We start from the raw sequence: 22,245 nt of genomic DNA on the forward strand, positions 1-22,245 counted from the left end.
CCCTCTCTAGAAGCTTTTACAGCTTTCCTATAAAGAGGTGACCAGAACTGAACATAATATTCCAAGTGTGGTCTAATCAGAGTTTATAGCGCTGCAGCATTACCTCACGGCTCTTAAACTCAATTCCCCTGCCAATGAAAGCCAACACACCATACACCTTCTTTACAACCCAATCAACTTGGGTAGCAACTTTGAGGGATCTATGGGCGTGGACCCCAAGAATCTTCTGTTCCTCCACACTGCCAAGAATCCTGCAATTAACCCTGTATTCTGCATTCAAATTTGACCTTCCAAAATTAATCACTTCACACTTTTCTGGGTTGAATTCCATCTGCTACTTCTTTGCTCAGCTCTGCATCCTGGCAATGTCCAGTTGCAACCTACAACAGCCCTCTGCGCTGTCCACAACTCCTCCAACCTCCATGTCATTGATAAACTTACTAACCCACCCTTCCACTTCCTCATCCAAGTTATTTATAAAAGATCACAAAGAGCAGAGGTCCCAGAACAGATCCCAGTAGAACACCACCAGTCATCGAGCTCCAGGTTGAATACTTTCCATGTCCTACCACCCTCTGTCTTCTATTGGACAGCCAGTTTTGTATCCAGACAGTCAAATTTCCCTGAATCCCATGTCTCCTTACTTTCTGAATGGGCCTACCATGTGGAACCTTATCGAATGCCTTGCCAAAATCCATATACACCGCATCCACTACTCTACCTTCAATATGTTTTGTCACATCCTCAAAGAATTCAATAAAGCTTGTGAGGCATGACCAGCCCCTCACAAAGCCATGCCAACTATTTATAAGCAAATTGTGCATTTCCAAATAATCATAAATACTATCTCTCAGAATCCTCTCCAGTAATTTGCCCACTAAAGAAATAAAGACAAATTTGGTCTGTAATTTCCAGGATTATCTTTGTTCCCTTTCTTGAACAAGAGAATAACATTCACCACCCTCCAACCTTCTGGTACTATTCTAGTGGACAGCAGATACAAAGATCATTGCCAAAGGGGCAGCAATTTCTTCCCTCGCTTCCCATAGCAACCTTAGGTATATCTCATTTGGCCCAGGGGACTTATCAATCCTCATGCTTTTGAAAATTTCTAGCACATCCTCCTTCCTAACATCAACCTGTTCCAGTATATCTGCCCATTTCATGCCGTCCTTACAAACATCAAGGTCCCTCTCACTGGTGATTACTGAAGCAAAGTATTCATTAAGGACTGTCCCCTACCTCCTCTGGCTCTGTACACAAGTTCCCTCCACTATCCCTGATTGGCCCTACCCTCACTCTGGCCATCCTCCTGTTCCTCATGTAAGTATAGAAAGCCTTGGGGTTTTCCTTGAACCTACCTGCCAAGGTTTTCTCATACCCACTTCCTGGCTACCTTGTAACCTTCTACAGCCCTGACCGATTCTTGCTTCCTCAACCTTAAGTAAACTTCATTCTTCCTCTTGACTAGGTGTTTCACATGTCTTGCCATCCAAGCTTCCTTCACCTTACCATCCTTTCCTTGCCTCAGTGGGACAAACCTATCCAGTACCTGTAGCAACTGCTCCCTAAACAACTTCCATAATTCTACCATGCATTTCCCTGAGAACATCTGATCCCAATTGATGATCTGTAGTTCTTGCCTAAGAGCACTGTAATCCACCACCCCCCCCCACCCCACAAAGTTAAACACTTTCCCAGTATTGTTTAGGAAATTGAGTTCTTTTTTAAACAAAGCATGTGACAGTCTAACATGGCATCATGTCGTTACCAAGACCCCACCCTTTCTCAGTACAGCTGCGCTAACTTTCTGCTGACAGATTTTAAACCTTATCACACATCACCCATCTGGCAAAAATCGGGAGATTTTGGATAAGACTAAATTCTGGATTTCTAAGCTTAAATATGTCTAGATATGATTAACCCACTGGGTTTCTTCCAGAGCCACAGTGATTTTGCTTTTTGTGTTTTTAATAGGTTTCAAGAACGCAGTAATGTTGCAGCAAGACTTCTGGGGCCAAAGTGTTTAAGAACAGGAGCTTCGATACAGAAATCACTTTTTAAAATCATTTGGACACAACATGGTTTCTGAAACTTGGATTAAAAAAAATAGTTGATACAAGTTCAATTGAACTTCAAGGGGACAAAAACTTACATTTTTTGGAATTTTAAACACAAAGGTAACGTAAGTAATCGGGATGGTTTTCATTTATCAAAAACTGTGACAGACCGTACGGGAAGAAATTAATCGGCCACTAATGAAAACGGTCAAACCAACAACACACGTTTCGGGCCTAGACCCTTCATCACCCTTGCTCTCTGATGAAGGGTCGAGGCCCAAAACGTCAGCTTTTGTGCTCCTGAGATGCTGCTTGGCCTGCTGTGTACATCCAGCTCCACACTTTGTTATCTTGGATTCTCCAGCATCTGCAGTTCCCATTATCTCTGACACTACTCAGGGTATACACAAAAGAAACCCTCAAGTCTATTGAAGTCATTTTTGAACTTGGGACAATTTTAAAAGAAGGAAGTTGCTTTTGAGAAAACTGGGCTGTTTTCTGAAGCAAAAATCGAACAGAATTTGTTAATAGTTGAAACCACAGAGTAATGCTTGATTTCTGTTTTAAACATATTAGAATTTAAAAAAGAATCTTCAGTAAGGTTTGTTTTTGCAAAACTCCTGGCTACGATTTAATGGATATCAGTAGGGTGCTCAACTTAATATGGAAAATAATGACAAAATTGAGAGGATCAAATCGAATCATAGAGATATAAAGCACAGAATCCCTCTAAACCCTTCTAATTCATATACCCATGTCGTGGTTGTACCAGTCTCCACACTTCATCTGGCAGTTCTTTCCATACATGTACAGCCACAAACCTGTTGCCCTGTTGTAAGCTCCCACACAGAGGTTTCTTCAAGGTCAGCTATGAATTTTGCTGTTTGTTTATTTTTCTTCGAACAAACTCCGATATCAAGAGATATTGCCGACCAGACAGCAAAAGCAGCAGCAGCTGTGCAGGTTACTGCTCGGTCAGGCTGTTGCGCAGGTTTCTTTCTCTGTTTGAATTGCTGCTGTTGTGCTCACTGCCTTTGTCCCACTTCCTCTTTTTTAAAAAGTACCATTGTTTTGATATTTTTACCCCCACCCCAAGTTCCAAAACAATGCAGCAGCTTATAAAACTATAATTGCTGGTCCCAGAATTTAAGGAAGCCAGTTTCAATACTGAAACAATCCTAAAAAAAGCTGCAGCTCTTAAAACCACAAACGCGCCCCCCCCACCCCCCACCCATTGTCCTCCATCTGTAGGAATGGGAATGGTCATCTTGGGTGTATTTAAATGGAACATATCTAGTGAAAGGAAAATAAATTTTTGGTTTGGAAAATTAGAAACGTGATGGGCAGGTGGGTTGTAGAATGTACTTTCCGAGAGAAATCCACACGATGGGTACAGGTGAAAGGTGAACTGGTGTCTTTTAAATTCATGCAGAGTGTGCCGCTGTAATTAAAAGTACCATAACCAGCTTAAACATTAGCCAAAATTTTCAAAGAATGAGAGTATAGTTTCAATGCAAAATGAGGGAAGAGGCAAAATGGCAACAATTCAGTGTAAGAAGAAAAGAAAGCAAAAAATGGAGAAACCAAGGGTGGAGATACTTGCCTCAGTTGGAAGTCAACCTTCTGCTTCCAAACACTGAGACAATGGGAGGAGATTGCATACATAACATCACAGAACTGGGAGTAAACATCTTCATGGAGAATGAAACCATTAAAGCCATTTTTCAATTTAATTATCTGAACCCCAATTATTCTCTAATCATAGATAGACCTGTACCTCAGAAAAACATCTGGTTTAAAATTTTTTTTTCTTTGTTCTTTCTTCAGTTGAATTAAGTCAAAAGCTAGGACAGCTGCCTGTTATGACGTTGCAAAGGTCAGACAGATGCATCATTGAGGATGTTTAGTTAGGTTTTGTCTACTCAAAGTTTGATATTAACAGGTCTGGCAGCTTTTGTTTTTAAAATAAAGAATCTGCAATATATAACCAAGAAATTTGAGAACAAAACTTATACTTTAGAAGTAAACGAGTTACATGTTAAGACTGTTTTCTCTTCCTAAATGTTGCCAGATATGTGGAGTTTCTGTTTTTGTATCAGATTTCCAGCATTGGTGTTTGGTTTTATTTTATTTAGTTAAAGAATTGTCATGATGAGTCAATAAGGATGTTTCCTTGTCAAAAGAGGAATATTTAAACAGAGGTTCGCTTAAATACTGGATTTTCTTACTATTTACTGTGAAGCATGAGATTTGTTTAATATCTATCACAGCAACATTTAACTTTCCAAAATTCTAGAGTATCAAAACAAAGAGAAAGTTATGAAGAATGTAGAAGAGATGATGCCCATTGAAATAGCTTCAAAATTTTAATCTGGTGCCCAACGCACCCTGTCAGTCTGTTGTTTTCAAAAGTAAGTAGCATTTGTTCTTCGAAATAAGAAGGTAATCCTCAGATTGGATCGGGGGGGGGGGGGGGAGGAGGAGGAGGAGGAGCAGCAGCAGCAGCAGCAAGGGGATAACCGATGTCATGAGTGGTTGACCCATGGCCATTGAACAAAAGGGTTCAATCAACAGATTGATGCAGCACGTTACCTTGTACCTAAAAATGTGATACAATAGTATGTGTTTGGCAGGAGGATGGGGCTCTCAGTGACACCTGCTCATCAAGTAGATCTTGAAGGCAGCAGCTCTCATCAGGTGGTCAGAGTTGCCTTCATTGGCTGTTCTCAAAAGGCAGAAGAAAGCTAGACCAGTAGAAGGTAAAGACCCAGGGAGGAGTTCCCAAACACCTTGACAGAGAGTCAGTGTCTGCCCCCACAACTTGAACGAGACCAAAATGTTCCATACCGACAGCCTGTTTGTTCTCTAGTTTCAATGAACCATTTCCAAATATGAACCTTGTATACTTTATTTAAATAAACACTTTGTTCTATTTAAACTGCTGCTTCTCAACAAACCTAGTAAACCACAGAGAACTGCTTACAAATTGTCAACTGCCTAGATTAGATAACCAGAAGCACACAGCCCAAAAATCAGGTGGCAATGCTCATTTCAGAAAAACATGGGTCCCGGGGTTGAAGTTTTGGATGACTGCTGGAAGCCATCAAATGCTAACTCTGCACAAGTTAGGACCTTGGAGTTAAGCTGTGATCAATAAGTTTACAATCAAATTGAAAACACAGTTAACCAATCTCAATTAAAACTGAAGGATAGAATCCATTAAAGGAAAAGGCCTTACCTGGTTGTTAGGGTCTGCAAGGCATCTAACCATAAAGGGCAACAGGTATTTGGAGAAAGCATAAGGAATACAAGGTCTATTCTCTTGGCAGAATATGGCAATATGAGGTACCTGTTCCATTAATTCTGCACGGACTGTTGGTTCTGTAAAGAAAATTGCATGTTTTACAACAGATCAGAAAGACACCAAACCTAATTTTCCCATAAGCAGTCATTTGCTAGATGGCTATTTACCATCATTTCATTCACAAGTGTGCAAAAATGATTTTTCACTGCCCAGGAAATAGAACCTGATGGCACCCCCTTTACTAAATGGCCTATATTGCATCACAAATTTCATAAGCTATGTTGGAAGTTATTTTTCTTATCTTTCTTACGTTCTCCAGCTTTCACTCTTGAACTTGTTTATTTACTGGTTAACTTTTTCTTTAAATGAAAACTTGGTTCTGATCCTGTAGTGGAGGTTCCTAGTTCTACATAATGAAGTCATACTGAGAGAACACAGAGAACATTTCACACTAAAATATTGGATTCACTGATTATGCAACTGAAATAAATGGAAAACAGTCTTGTAACTGGTACCCCCAAAACATACCGAAGTACTTATGCAATGCGCCATCAATAATTGTGCGCTATGCTTGGAGCTGTGATAAGCTCATAATACAGTTCCAAACAAATTAGGGTGGGTGATTAAATGCTGGCCTAGCAAGAGACCTATGTCCCACAACTGAATAAACAAAGTAAAAACCAAAAGAACTGCCCACTAACCTCCTTCCTCGCCATTATCCAAGGGCTCAAACATACCTTCCAGGTTAAGCAACACTCCACTTGCATTTCCTAGAATCTAGCCTACTGCATTCACTGCTACCAATGTGGTCTCCTCTACACTGGGGAAACAAGGCATAGACTGGATGACAGCTTCGCAGAACATAGCCATTCTGCTTGCAAAAAAGACCCTGAGCTACCTGCTGCCTGCCACTTAAACACATCACCCTGTTCCCTGGCCAACATCTCAGTCTCTGGCTTGCTGCAGTGTTCCTGTGAAGCTCAATGCAAGCTGGAAGAACAATACCTCATTTTCCGCTTCCGGACCCGACGGTCCTCCGGACTCAATGTTGAGTTCAATAATTTTAGGGCCTAAATGCTCCCATGTCCTAATCCCCTAACCCACACACCAAGCCTTGTTATCACACAGCCTGCCACTACATGCTACCTATTGTTAGTCATGAACAGACCCCATTAGGAGCTTTCACCCTCCATGCCAGATTGTTATCAATTCCTTTGTCTATCCAACTGCTCTTGTCTCTCTTCAGGCTCTGTCATATCATTTACTCCCTACGCCCATCTCCCTATTTTCTGCATATAAACCGACATTTTCCCAGCTATAATCAGTTCCAAGGAAGGGTCATTAGACCTGAAACATTAACTCAGGTTTTTTTCTTTACAGATGCTGCCAGACCTGCTGAGCTTTACCAGAAACTTCAGTTTTTATTCCTGAATAAACAAAGTGTACACCACAGAAATCATAGCACAAGTTGCATGATTGAAACTGGATTCATCTACCAGGACAGTAATTGTTTATTCATTTAGTCAAGAAGTGTTTGGAGCTCTACTCTTTATACTTCTAAGCTATTCAAGTTACTTCAGAAAGGGAGGTGTTCCTGCTTATTATAGAAGTTCTTTTCAACAATTCTCTCCTGGTTTCGTATTTACATAATGCTACGTTCGGAGATTTTTCCTAAACTGCACGCAACAACTAGTATATGGAATTAAATCATTCAAGTTCCAGTCCCTTGAGCAGAAACATCTAGCAACAGTCATAAATAGAGGTAACATCTGTTACTTACTATCCAAATTCACTTCAACTCTTTAAACAAGTTTAAACAAATCATCTGGCCCAGAAATTGTGCACTGGTTACTTGTAATCTCAAAAGGTATCCCATTGCGACAACGGTCTTCAGCCGAATGGATTGAGTCATCAGTAATTATGTGCTTAACTTGGAGCAGTGGTAAGCACATAGTACAATTCCAAAAAACTCTGGCTGATAAGAGCACTTTCTGCGGTAGATCACGTATTTTAAATATGGTAGAATGCTATAAAAATCAAACAGGCTCATATTGGAACAGATAACAAAAATGGATTACTGCACTTTCAACAACATCCTCCAATTCTCACTGTCTCACATCACTAGAGATCAAATCTGCACAGTTTTTAATGCTTTTGCCACTTCTAATGCAAAGCTTAACGCAAGATAGCAACTAGAATGCTTCACATTAATTACCTTTTCAAGACTGCCAATATATGCTGAAATTTAAACAAGTCAATAAAGCAGTTACTCAAGTATTAAGTAAAATATTCTTCAGCCATGCGCTTCAAGGAAATACATCTCACCAACTGGGAGGCTAATATCAAGTTACCTTAAAAAACTGTAAAACTTTCTTCTTCCCTGGACATCAAGAATGATTGTCACTCTACTTCTTTTTGAATAGTGTCATAGCAAAGTCAATATTTAACAATTTGCACCTCTTCACATTGAAGATAATTGCAACAGGGTATAGGCAGGTTAAACGAGAGACAAAGATCTGGCAAATGAAGCATAAGGTGGGAAGTTGTCCATTTTGGCAGAGAAAAAAAAAAGGCATATTATCTAAATGGGGAGAAGTTGCAGGGCTCACAACAAAAGGGATCTGGGTGTGCTTGTGCATGCATTGCTCAAGGTTAATATGCAGGTATCCAGTAAGTCTACACAACTGGTTATCACATTTGTATTAATACTTTTGAAACAATTCAGATAACTTTTACGAGACTAATACTTGCAATGAGCAGTTTGGTTTAAGAGGAGAGGGGAGGCCTGTACCCTCCGGGAGTTTATGTGAGTCAGAGATAACTTATGTAAAACAAGATCCTGAGGGAACTTGATTGGGTGGATGTGGAAAGGACATGTCCTCTTTAATTTTTAGAAAATTTGTTTCGACAGCATTGTTATTTAGCCAAGCATTTATTGCCCATCTCTAATTTCCCAGAGCACAGTTAACTATCAACGACATTGCTGTGGGTCACATGGAGACAAGACCAGGTAAAGATGACAGATGTCCTTCTCTGAAGGGCATTAGAAAATCAGATGAGTTTTTACAACAATTGACAGTAGTTACATGGTTGCGACTAAAACAGCTTTTAAATTCAAGATTTTGTTGAACTCGTATTTCACCATCCACCATGGTGGGATTTGAACACATGACCCTCGGGTATTTATTTGGAGTTGCAGATTATTAAGACCAGTGACATTACCATTCCTCTTAGAGGAAACAAGGGATAATGTCTAAAAAGGGGCTGTCCATTCAGTACAAGGACGAGGAACAAAAATTTCCGAGATGCCCGAAAGTCTTTGGAATATCCTTTCTGCATTTACTGTCTTTACAGAATTAAATATCTTTTAGACATAGGTAGATACGTTATCAGGAGTATACAGGAATGTCAAGTTAAGGTTAAAATCAGGTCAGTAATGATATTATTGAATGGCAGAGCAAGCTCACAAAGTCAAGTGGCCTACTCCCAGTCTTTGTTGATAAATAATCAGCATCAACTTTCAAATATATAATAATGGAGTAAACTGAAGTTGTAGATTCCATTACAACCTAATATCACAAGCAAATCCTCCAGAGACAATGTAAGTGACCGTGCTGTAAAACTATAAATCAGCTCTTTTGGTTAAGTGTGTAGTCAAATTACGAGTTTAAACTGAAAAAAGTGGTGATCTGATCTGTTGTCCTAAATTTAGCAGGGCCTTCCGATAATGCATGGGCAATAAAATGACCGATACACTTGTCCAAAACCAAACAGATGCACTTTTCCCTTTTTTTTTAAGATCAGATTCCCTACAGTGTGGAAACAGGCCCTTCGGCCCAACAAGTCCACGCCGCCCCTTGAAGCATTCCACCCAGACCCATCCCCCTATAACCCACACACCTCTGAACACCACAGGCAATTTAGCATGGCCAATCCACCTAGCCTGCACATCTTTGGACTGTGGGAGAAAACTGGAACACCCGGAGAAAACCCACACAGACACGGGGAGAACGTGCAAACACCACACAGACAGTCACCCAAGGCTGGAATTGAACCCAGGTCCCTGGAGCTGTGAGGCTGCAGTGCTAACCACTGAGCCATCGTGCCGCCCTTGTTCTGGTTTGTGTGGATGAACAAATGCCACTATCTAAATTGCTTGCCGTTTGCTTATTAGTCATGATCATACCTTAGGGGTGGCACGGTGGCTCAGTGGTTAGCACTGCTGCCTCACGGCGCCAACATCCGGGGTTGAATTCCACCCTCAGGCAAGTATCTGTGGAGTTTGCACATTCTCCCCTTGTCTGTGTGTGTTTCCCCCAGGTGCTCTGGTTTCCTCCCACAATCCAAAGATGTGCACGTTAGGCGAATTGGCCATGCTAAATTGCTCCTAGTGTTCAGGGATGTGTTGATTCGGTGGATTATATGGGGACGGGTCTGGGTGGAATGCTCTGAGGTTCAGTGTGGACTTGTTGGGCTTGTTTCCACTGTGGGGATTCTATAATTCAAGCTTACGTTAGGGCACCAAATTCTTCTGTTACATCAGCACCCTGTGCTTTCTCTCAAACAGTGCAGGACCTAATCCAAAAGCAAGTGGAAGTAAGTGGCTTTAAAAACAAAAGAAATTGGCAAAACTCAATGTTAATTTGAAGCACAAGGAAGAAATAAATTCCATCATTAGAAGTGGTTTAAATTGCCATTACAGCTTACAAAGACCACTATGCTTTTTCCAACTCTGACATTCATGCACTAATGGAGAGAGATCAAGGATCCACAAATGCTGGAATTTCAGACAGCACAAATAGGAATAAAGTGTAATATCAAAAATGTACCAAATCGTATGATATATTTCAATATTTTCAAATACCGTTTACTATGTTACAAATCATTCACATAGGACAAGTACAAAACATGTACATCATGTTACCTGGATCTTCTGCTAACTTGTTTATTCTCTCCAGCACTGCTAGGCAGTCTTTTTCATCGTCGCTGACTGCCCGCAGCGTATCGAGCAAACCTCGTGCTACCATTTGTCTGTTTTTAAAACAAACAAAAATCAAAATACTTTAATATTTTACCTAATTGTCGAAAAGAACTTATTTTAACCACCACACACTTTCACTTCCTGTCCCCAGGGAATTAAAATAAATTTTGAGTTATTGTAACCACATTGGTTGGCCAGTCCTGTCAACAATCACCATGTTTGTTATCATGGGTACAAAGGTCAATTTGGTTGAAGGGCTGAAGAGCTGCCAACACAAATTGCCAACTTTCAGGGCAAAACAGATCATCGTCGAGGTTAATGGAGAAATGTGCCTAGCCCAAAAGAGCAAAGAGATCTTTACCACACATTACATCAGGATAGTATTTTCCAATAAAGCAGATTCATATTCTCAAGTTATCTGATTTGGTATCTTCCAACAGCTTCATAATCTTGAACTAAAAAGTTCAGCATGACTAAACACAAATAGGAGTTGGTCAGATTGGTTTGCTCTTTCAAAGAAGTGACACAGACTCAATGGAATGAATGGCTACGTTATGCACGACAGTTTGAAATGCCCTATAATGCTGTACACGGGCCAATTATAGTTGACTTCAGTATTTTCACTTTTTAGCAAATGAAAGCAATCCACATTCATCCATGTAATGAAATCAGTTCAGCATAAAGCTGTTTATTTGCCCTATGCAAAGTGATGTACTGCATTTAAGTGAAAAAAATTCAGTTGCCTCAAAACCGGGCAGAGAAAGGAATACTTACTAGCAGCTACTAATTCACACAGATGGCTCGGGCCTATAGTGTTGGAAGGTCAAGTACATGGAACATGAATTGCTTCTCCACAGGGGAGCCACAGCACTGAAAAATCTATTTATTTGGCCACTCAGAGTAGTAAAGGGGTCACAGCCTCCATTTTGACATGGAGTATTGTGTCTGGAAATCTAGAGCAAAAAAACTGGGTACTATTTCAGAAGTTTGAAAATGTAGCTCTAAAAGATCGATGCTCTCTCGCACTACCTTGTAACAAAAAAAATTAATCAAAACCTAAATGCAGATCTTCACCACGTCATTGCAACCAATGAAGTTAACAGTCCCTCTTCCGCACCTACACAGGCCCCAAACCCCACCTCTTCCTCCGTTACATTGATGACTATATCTGTGCCGCCTCTTGCTCCCCAAAGGAGCTCGAACAGTTCATCCACTTCAACACCTTCCACCCCAACCTCAAGTTCACCTGGGACATCTCCAACGCATCCCTCACCTTCCTGGACCTCTCTGTCTCCATCTCAGGCAACCAGCTAGAAACTGATGTCCACTTCAAGCCCACCGGCTCCCACAGCTACCTAGAATACACCTTCTCCAACTCACCACCCTGCAAAAATTCCATCCCCTATTCCCAATTCGTTTGCATCCGCCGCATCTGATCCCAGGATGAGGCATTCCACTCCCGCACATCCCAGATGTCCACGTTCCTCAAGACCGCAACTACCCCCCAGCAATGGTAGAGAACGCCCTTGACCGTGTCTCCCTCAACACATCCCTCAGACCCTGCCCCCCACCATAACCTAACAGAATCCCCCCTCGTCCTCACATACCACCCCTCCAACCTCCGGATACAACGCATCATCCTCTGACACTTCCACCATCTACAATCCGACCCCACCACCCAAGACATTTTTCCATCCCCACCCTTGTCTGCTTTCCGGAGAGACCACTCTCTCCCCATGACTCCCTTGTCCACTCCACACTCCCCTCCAACCCCACCACACCTGGCACCTTCCCCTGCAACCGCAGGAAGTGCTACACTTGCCCCCACACCTCCTCCCTCACCCCCATCCCAGGCCCCAAGATGACTTTCCATATTAAGTAGATGTTCACCTGCACGTCTGCCAATGTAGCATGCTGTATCCACTGTACCCGGTGTGGCTTCCTCTACATTGGGGAAACCAAGCGGAGGCTTGGGGACTGCTTTGCAGAACACCTCCTCTCGTTTCGCAATAAACAACCGCACCTCCTAGTCACGAACCATTTTAACTCCCCCTCCCATTCCTTAGATGACATGTCCATCATGGGTCTCCTGCAGTGCCACAACGATGCCACCCGAAGGTTGCAGGAACAGCAACTCATATTCCGCTTGGGAACCCTGCAGCCCAATGGTATCAATGTGGACTTCACAAGCTTCAAAATCTCCCCCTCCCCCACTGCATCCCAAAACCAGCCCAGCTCATCCCCGCCTCCCTAACCTGTTCCTCCTCTCACCTATCCCCTCCTCCCACCTCAAGCCGCACCTCCATTTCCCACCTAACAACCTCATCCCGCCTCCTTGACCTGTCCGTCCTCCCCTGACTGACCTATCCCCTCTCCACCTCCTCACTTATAATCTCCTCTCCACCTATCTTCTCCTCCATCCATCTTTGGTCCGCCTCCCCTTCTCTCCCTATTTATTTCAGAACCCTCTCCCCATCCCCCTCTCTGATGAAGGGTCTAGGCCCGAAACGTCAGCTTTTGTGCTCTTGAGATGCTGCTTGGCCTGCTGTGTTCATCCAGCTTCACACTTTGTTATCTTAAGTTACATGACACATGCCTGGAAGACGGTGAGTAGGACAAAAAAAAAATACAGATTTCAGACATCCGAAATTGGGTCAAGATCATCCATGGAATGAAACAGAGCGAATGCTTCAGGTCCATGACCTGAGGTTTGGTAGCAGTTTAGATTTCAGTTAAAGGAGGATAAACGGGTTGATTTAAGGGGGGTGGGGTGGAAATTGAGTGAGCTTGCTGTGAACACAAAACTGATCTAAAAGCTTTCATCAGTTTAAAAGAAAATGATTAGCAAAGACTAATGTACGCCCCTTAAAAATGTGAAACAGGACAAGTTAGAATAGGGAACAAACAGATGTCAGTCCAACTGAATATATATTATGGTTTTGTCTTCACAAAGCAGGAATGTTGGGGAACACAAGGTCTTTTGAAGAGAGAGGATCTGAAGGTAGACACTTAATAGGGAAATGGTGTTGGAGAAATTGATGGGATGAGGCTGACAAATCCACAGGGTCTGATAATCTACTTTGCAAAATACTTAAGGGAGTGGCCCTAATAATAGTCGCCATATCAGTGGTAATTTTTCCAAGATTTTACAGACTCTGAGACAGTTCCTATGATTTGGAGTTTGGATAATACAACCTACTATTCAAAAATGTTGGTAATCAGGACTTATAGACTGCTAGCCTGACACTGATAGTGGGGAAAATGCTCTAGTTCATTATAATAAGATTTAATAACAGAACACAAACTGACAGGGTTAGGCAGAGCCAGCATTGTTTTAGAAAAGGGAAATAATGCTTGACAAATCTGCAGGTATCTTGAAGATGCAATTAGCAGAGGTGATGAGGATGACACATTGGATGTGGTTTATTTGGGCTTTCAGAAGGCATTCAATAAGATTGCACAAAAGCAATTAATGCATAAAATTAAAGCACATGGATTTGGGGATTGAATAGATAAAGTAATGGTTAGCAGACAGGAAGTGAAGAGTATGTATAAATGGGTCATTATCCAAGAGGCAGACAGAGGCGATCAGGATACTCGGGCGATCACTACTTGGGCCCCAGCTACTCGCAACACGCATTAATGATTTAGATGAAGGAATTAAATGAAATTTGTCCAAGTTTGCAAACAACAAGGCTGAGTGGGAAGGTGAAATTGAAGTAGGATACACAGATGTTTCAGTGCAACTTGGAAAAGGTGAGTGAATGGGCAGATTTATGGTAAATGAACTATAATACAGACAAAATGTGAGGTTATCTGTTTGGAAGGCAGACTCCCTGAATGGCAATAGGTTGGGTAAAGGGAAAAATGTAATAAGGCCTGGATTTCATTGTATACCAGCAACTCAAACTAAGCATGCAGGTACAGCAGGCAGTGAAGACGGTATGTAGTATGCTGGCCTTTCTAGCAAAGGCGTTTGAGTTCAGGACCAAAGACGTCCAACTGCAACTGTACAGGATCTTGTTCAAACCACACCTGGAGTATTGTTTGCAGTTTGATTTCCTTATCTGAGGAACAATGTTCCACATGGAGCAGTGCTTTACCTGCACTTTCCTCAACCTAGTCTACTGCATTCATTGTGAGCCATGTAGTTTCCTCTACATTGGGGAAATGAAGCACAGACTGGGTGACCACTTTACAGAACATTAATGTTTTCTAAACACAAAAAAAAACCGTGAGCTTTCAGCTGCCTGCCATTTCAACAGACCACCCTGTTCCCTGGGCACGTTTGCTGCAGTGTTCCAGAGAGGCCCAGCACAAGCTGAAAGAACACCACCTCATTTTGCACTTGGGAACTCTACAGCCTCTGGACTCAGTACTGAGTTCAACAATTTTAGGGCCTGAGGCACCTGCTCCCATGTGCTTAACCCACTGCCACACAACAGGACTTGTTATCACATGATCTACCATTACAAAATATGGTTTCCATTAGCAGTCTCTCTCTATAAATCCTGCATTTCTCATAACGCACCTCACCCACACATCCCCAAACATGTGGGCAATTTTGGCAAAGCCAAATAAACCTAATGTGCACATCTTTGGACTCTGGGAGGAAACCGGAGCACCCAGCAGAAGCAGGGAGAATGTGTAAACTCGACACTGACAGTTGTCAGAGGGTGAAATCAAGCCTAGGTCCCTAGTGCTTTGAGGCAGTAGTGCTAACCACTGAGCCACTGTGCTATCCTTCTCCTCGGCTGACCATTATCCACTCTTTTTTTCTGTCCAACTGTTCTTCTCTCTCTTTGGGCTCTACCTCCACTTATTGTTTACTCCTTACCCTCTCCACCCCGATCTATCTTCTACTTAAAAATGAAACTTTTCCTAGCTACCATCAGTTCTCAAAAAAGATTGGAGGGCCCAAAATGTTAACTCTAATTTCTCTCCCCAATTGCTGCCAGACCTGCTGACATTTTCCAGCAATTTCTGTTTTCAGCATCTGTAGCTCTTTCAGTTTTTTTTCTAACTAACAATTCAGGAGACACCCACTTCAGAATTAATTCACTCGTCAGATCAAAAATTCACTGGAACACAATCTGGATAAAATAAGCCATTTTGCTGTTGACAAGGTCTGAACTTTCTTTACATATAGATGAGCTCCAGTTTAGGGTCCAGAAGACAAGTAGCAATCTCTCACTTAAATCGGGCATGTTGTGATCTCCAAAGCTAGAGTTACAGTCTCGCAGAAGTGCACAGCAAAGTGAAGCAGAGAGAAGCATTCAAGTGAGCAAAGCTATCGATAAGTAATACTGTCACCTGATGCTTCTTGACAGCAATTTTGGGATCCGAAAGCCCTTCATCCCTACCTCCATTAGCAAAAACATGTGCTAATTATTACTGGAGGGAAAATGGACTAACCAGAACAAGCAAGTTGCAAAAATTAGTCACAGAAAATGCAAGCCTGATGCAGCATTGATTCAGCTGACCACAGATGTCATTGTTTTTGATCTGCTGAATCCAGTACAGTGCTAACAGATACCAGAATTGATCAGAAAATTAAGATCATTAATAGCTAGCAAGATAATAACATAGTTTTGATATTAAAAGAAAAAGTCAGGAACAAAGCTGCAGGGAATGAGACTGCTACATTTCCGAACTGACAGTAGTGATAGCACTTGCTGAGAGCAAAGGCTTCCGAACGACCTGTGGTCATCAAAGGTGTTGTACAATAGAGTATTCTTTCATTTATTAGGTCTTACAGAATTTCAAATAATGTTTGGAATTGTTCATTAAAATTGCAGACATGCAGCCGTGCCTTAGTAAGTTTTCAAATTGAGATCTGTTAAATCGTAAGTGAACTGTAAAAATCAAATTTCTTTAGCTGAGCATTTTGAACACTGTGATCCATCACAATGTCTATTCTATATTTTCCCAATAGGTCTTGTCCTTGCATATGACTTCGAAAAAATATTTTTCTGCAGATTGAAACTCAAAATAAACTGTCTTTCAGAATTTACGTGGATTTCAAGAAGCGTCTTAATATTAGAAAGCATGTATGAAGTAATAGTGACACTACAAATAAACAAATTCTTGAATTAATGCTCCAAAATATATGATCCACTTGAACTGGGACCAAGCCAAGATCAAAATGATCAACATATCCTTTTTTCATACTTCATTCCCTTCATCCTTTTGCAGACCGTGGAATGAACTCTCTAAGCCAACCGTAATTACACTCTGTGATTCATCAGCTTTGACTTAATGATCCGCTGGACAATTCTACAAATGTAGACTTGTCTCTCACCTCCATCACTTTATTTAAAATAAAACAATTTCATTTTCAATCAGCAAAATCCTGTTAATACTTAATCAGAATATCTTTGCACTTCCTCTCATTGACTTTGTTTGTGATACAAAAATTGAGACTGTGATCATCTCCTTTTCCTCAGACACATCCACTGCCCTTCACAACTGCTATCATCCCATGATTCAAAATACTTCAGCATCTTTTCCATCCACACCATTATGTTTGTACTTACCTTACATGATTGCCACTGTATTTTTATTTAACTAACAAATCACTACTTCTCAGCTCAGCAAGTCTTTGCCACTCCCACGATTCACTTTTGAAATTTCCCAACTGCCAAAGTTGGTCTGCATCTTTGCCTTCAATAAAAGTCATTATCTAGTTTCCACAGAGTGCTATTCATGGTTTCACTTACACTTTCCTGAACATCTGGACCAACTTCAAGAGTGTCATTGTTTCCTTCCACAAACCAGTACATCTGGACTGTCCTAAGTATTCTCCTCCTGTGTTATCTCCCTATGCCTTTTACTGGAGAAGTTACAATGTTCCACAGTTAAACTGAAACCACATTCTCAGTGACAGTGGAAAATTACATATTGACTCGCCAGTCATGACCGTAGCATAAACCAGATTGCTTGGGAACTTCACAGTTGGTTAGGCAGTATGCCCTGACACACCTGATAGATTCCTTCGCCAAGGCACCACTATTGCTTTTTGTTGGATTTTCATCTTCCACTTTCCACCTTGCCTAACGTGTCCCCCCTTAGTCCTATTTGATCATCCTGTCCTCACCAACCTTAGCACTGCACCAAATTCAATGCCTCAACTTTATAATCATACCATGGATTTGCTTGCTGCTACATTTCAGGATTGTAAACAGGCTGCCATAAAGGGACCTTGATGTAATAAATCTTAAAAATTTTACTAATAAATTGAATTACACTTTCAAGTGTTTTAATTTCTCTGACAAGACAACTGAAAGACCTTACCATGCTTCATCTGAAAAACAGATTAGCATGGACATTTTATTTAATCATTCATCTATTGAGATGACATTAGTAATGCGAACTCAGCACTTGGAATTTTCTGGGATGATTTGGTGGAAAAGGACTTTGAGGATCAGAATCAGAAAAGCCAAGCCCCCTTTCAGGCATGATCATGTTTCAGAAACATTATATGTTGCAGCAGTAGGACCAAAGTTATGAGGTAATTGCTCTGTTGCCTCTAACAAGTTGCCTCAATTTAAGCCAAACTGGGTTAGGTGAAGTGTCGACATTAGTAAAAGAAAAAGATTTTAAAAAAACAGGACTGTATTATAGTTTAGGGATGTAAACAGGGTGAACTGAAACTGGAAAGTCACACAACATATTGGAATGCAAAACATTCATTAAACTCATCACACCCACTTCCTCTTTGGATAATATCTCTTATCTCCCTCTTGTATGCTCAAGATCTTGAATTTTGATTCATAACAGTCATTTGAATCAAATTTATTTTCTTAGATCTTAAAATATTTTGGACATTTCCTCAACAAGCATTGATTCAAAAGTAAAGTTAAATTTTAACCCAAAGTTCATTCTGGTAGTTGGTTTTAATATTGACTGAAAGCTTAAAGTAAGTCTGAGCAAGTGAACTTCTGAAAAAGGATGAAGGAGCCAGAGTTTTTTTTAAACCTTAGACCACATTCATTGATCCACGACAAAAGCAAAGTGGCAAGCGCCCATGCCAACATGATATTTTGGTAATAAAATGTGAGGCTGGATGAACACAGCAGGCCCAGCAGCATCTCAGGAGCACAAAAGCTGACATTTCGGGCCTAGACCCTTCATCAGAGAGGGGGATGGGGTGAGGGTTCTGGAATAAATAGGGAGAGAGGGGGAGGCGGACCGAAGATGGGGAGAAAAGATGATAGGTGGAGAGGTAGGGAGGGGATAGGTAGGTCCAGGGAAGACGGTCAGGTCAAGGAGGTGGGATGAGGTTAGTAGGTAGGAGATGGAGGTGCGGCTTGGGGTGGGAGGAAGGGATGGGTGAGAGGAAGAACAGGTTAGGGAGGCAGAGACAGGTTGGACTGGTTTTGGAATGCAGTGGTGGAGGGGAAGAGCTGGGCTGGTTTTGAGATGCGGTGGGGGAAGGGGAGATTTTGAAGCTGGTGAAGTCCACATTGATACCATTGGGCTGCAGGGTGCCCTCCAACCCCACCACACTCGGCACCTTCCCCTGCAACCGCAGGAAATGCTACACTTGCCCCCACACCTCCTCCCTCACCCCTATCCCAGGCCCCAAAATGACTTTCCATATTAAGCAGAGGTTCACCTGCACATCTGCCAATGTAGTATACTGCATCCACTGTACCCGGTGTGGCTTCCTCTACATTGGGGAAACCAAGCGGAGGCTTGGGGACCGCTTTGCAGAACACCTCCGCTCGGTTCGCAATAAACAACTGCACCGCCCAGTCGCAAACCATTTCCACTCCCCCTCCCATTCTTTAGATGACATGTCCATCAGGGGCCTCCTGCAGTGCCACAATGATGCCACCCGAAGGTTGCAGGAACAGCAACTCATATTCCGCTTGGGAACCCTGCAGCCCAATGGTATCAATGTGGACTTCACCAGCTTCAAAATCTCCCCTTCCCCCACCGCATCCCAAAACCAGCCCAGTTTGTCCCCTCCCCCCACTGCACCACACAACCAGCCCAGCTCTTCCCCTCCACCCAGTGCATCCCAAAACCAGTCCAACCTGTCTCTGCCTCCCTAACCTGTTCTTCCTCTCACCCATCCCTTCCTCCCACCCCAAGCCGCACCTCCATCTTCTACCTACTAACCTCATCCCACCTCCTGGACCTGTCTGTCCTCCCCGGACTGACCTATCCCCTCCCTACCTCCCCACCTGTACTCTAGTCTCCACCTATCATCTTTTCTCTCCATCTTCGGTCCGCCTCCCCCTCTCTCCCTATTTATTCCAGAACCCTCACTCCATCCCCCTCTCTGATGAAGGGTCTAGGCCCGAAACGTCAGCTTTTGTGCTCCTGAGATGCTGCTTGGCCTGCTGTGTTTATCCAGCTTCATACTTTATTATCTTGGATTCTCCAGCATCTGCAGTTCCCATTATCAATGATATTTTGGTAGTTGAGAACATTGGTCAGAATATCAGAACTACCTTTCCCTGATTCAACTTGTTCATGGCATATTTCACATTCAGCAGGACAAGTCCAGTTGAGCAAAAGAAACCACAGGCACTAATAGAAAGAGAGTCAACCTAGTAAATTCTGCCATCTTGATTGTACCATGATCTTTCCTTCTATTTCTCAGCTTACATTTTTAAAAAAGAAAAATGCTGTTGAAAATTAGCTGTCCTTGTGTATTTCACTTCGTCATGTCTTGTTAGTTAATTGAAGATTACAGTTGTTTAGTCTGCATTTATTCAACCTCGGTACATATCATCAGTCAACAGAAAGCAAGGGAGAACTGCACACCATTGAGTAAGAAAAACTAGTGTGAACAAATGTGCACAGCACTTCTTTCAACTGTGTGAATATAAAACAAAATATAGGGGGTTCTGATATCATGTGTGTTTCTTCAATGCAAATTGACTTTAACTTGGTTGAAGAATTTAGACTGCTGTTTGCTGAACGCGAACCCTCCTCACCTGTTTTGGCTATAACACGATTCCGGCCCCATTAGTTTAAATGGTGCGGCTATTGCACGATTTTCCTGTACATGAGATCGCACGAGAACATAACTATCACATCATATCGGAACTAACTTAAATTCCTTGAAAATATATGCTAAGTGCTCAAAAATACAGAAACCAAAGCAAACCTGTTCTTCCCTGAAATCCTCAATTTTCCAATGAGGATGAAATATAGAATACAGCCTTAAAAATCTTTTTCCAACAAGTAATTTCACAAAATCTAAACTTCATCTTCAGCATAATATTTTTGTATCACTTCAGATTTAATTGTTAGGTAATGAGAAGAATTTGCAGAGCTTCATTTCCAGATTTGTCTTCAGAAGCCAGTGAATTTTTATCACAAACGTTTACATTTCATGAACTAAGAAAATTAAGTGATACTGTATAAAGTAACTTTTCAGGCACATCATATTGAGATGTACAAGTTTTACTTTAACTTGCATTGATGGACTAGATGATTCCTTTTACCTCACTTTTCATTAAACCTATATGTCATTAATTTTCACAATTGTAGGCTTACCTAACCACAAAAATATAGCTATTACAATTTCCTTCCTCAAAAGAACAGAATATACTTCATCCAAAATAAAGGGGAAAGAGTTTCACAATCTACATCCAAAATTACTGCTTGTATCACATTTACGTAACAGCTTTACTACTTGTAATCTGATGGCGCACTACAATTTGTTAGCATGAAGGACCACATGGTGGGTTCCCCTACTAGCTACATAAACCACACAGCAATCTACTTTTTCTGTGTACAAAACAAGCACCTATCACACTGTAGACCTGTGTGGACCTTACAGTACTGCATAAAGTTCACAGGCAGCAAATTAAAAGATGTGGTTCCGACATCTAAAAGGTCATTTGGTCTTATTTCAGAATTTGCTTCTTGGTGTAAAGTCTGCACAGAGTAGAAAGAACTGACGGACACAGAATTATTTCTGTACAACAGACTCCATGTCAGGCCAGACCCAAAACGGTCTGCTGTGATACAAATGTCACCAGCATCAGTTCCTACAGCATTCTATCACTATGAATGAGATACAAAAATGTCTACACAAGACTGGAGATAACAAGGTGCAGAGCTGGATGAACGCAGCAGGCCAAGCAGCAGAGGAGCAGGAAGGCTGACGTTTTGGGCCTAGATCCTTCTTCAGAAACTCTGTTCATCCAGCTCTCACCATGTTATCTCATATTCTCCAGCATCTGCAGTTCCTACTATCTCTGCACAAGACTGGAGTTCTCTTTTTAAACACAAAAGCGCATTTCAAGACAAAGTAAATTCAGAAATACTTAAACATTATTTTTAAAAGGAAATGCAAACTGAATATTCATGCAGCAATGACACTTGTATTTGGCACCACAGTTTTCAAAATGGGCTTGCATTGTTGATCCACCAGGGTCAGCCAGGACATGTTATTGATTTTAAGTCATCACTACGTCTAAGATTTTTCTAACTAACTCAGAAATCATGCAAGTAGTTTCTATTCTCTCAATGGGGCGTACGTTTACTTCAAATGCAAAATTTAAGACATTTTGGGCTGTTGCTTTAACTTAAGGTAAATGGATTAAAGAAGAGGGTCCTGTGATGTGATATGATTTTTGTCTCACAACAAGCCTGTGAAACTGGCTAAAGAGACACATCCTTTGGCACTCGAGGATCTTGAAGATTTGCCCTTGCCATGGAGGCAGAAGTTATCAAAATGGGGCCTGACTAACAGTAATCAGTGCAGGCATACTCCAAAAATTGAGGGAAAGTGACTTTCAACGGTCAATCCATATGATGACACAATGTGAAGAAGTCACACCTGAGTGACTTTAGATGTTTTCCCAAGAACATTGTTGTCCTGTGGGGTTAGGAGTCATGTTAAGACATTAACAAGGGTCACAATTTCTGTAATT

General features: G+C 41.6%; 1 protein-coding gene across 8 annotated transcripts in view; it reads right to left on the reverse strand.

Annotated features, from left to right (window-relative positions):
* Positions 1-22,245, reverse strand: part of LOC125451661 (serine/threonine-protein phosphatase 4 regulatory subunit 1-like) — a 93,659-nt gene that overhangs the window by 59,299 nt on the left and 12,115 nt on the right. For all 8 annotated transcript variants that reach the window (XM_048529106.2, XM_048529111.2, XM_048529109.2 and 5 more), the window contains 2 exons: positions 10,289-10,395; positions 5,299-5,441 (listed from right to left, as the gene is read on the reverse strand). In XM_048529106.2, the coding sequence (XP_048385063.1) occupies positions 5,299-5,441; positions 10,289-10,395 (250 nt within the window). The remainder of the gene's footprint in view (positions 1-5,298; positions 5,442-10,288; positions 10,396-22,245) is intronic.

The sequence above is a fragment of the Stegostoma tigrinum genome, chromosome 5 (genome assembly GCF_030684315.1).
Source record: "Stegostoma tigrinum isolate sSteTig4 chromosome 5, sSteTig4.hap1, whole genome shotgun sequence".
In the NCBI taxonomy this organism is placed as follows: Eukaryota; Metazoa; Chordata; class Chondrichthyes; order Orectolobiformes; family Stegostomatidae; genus Stegostoma; species Stegostoma tigrinum.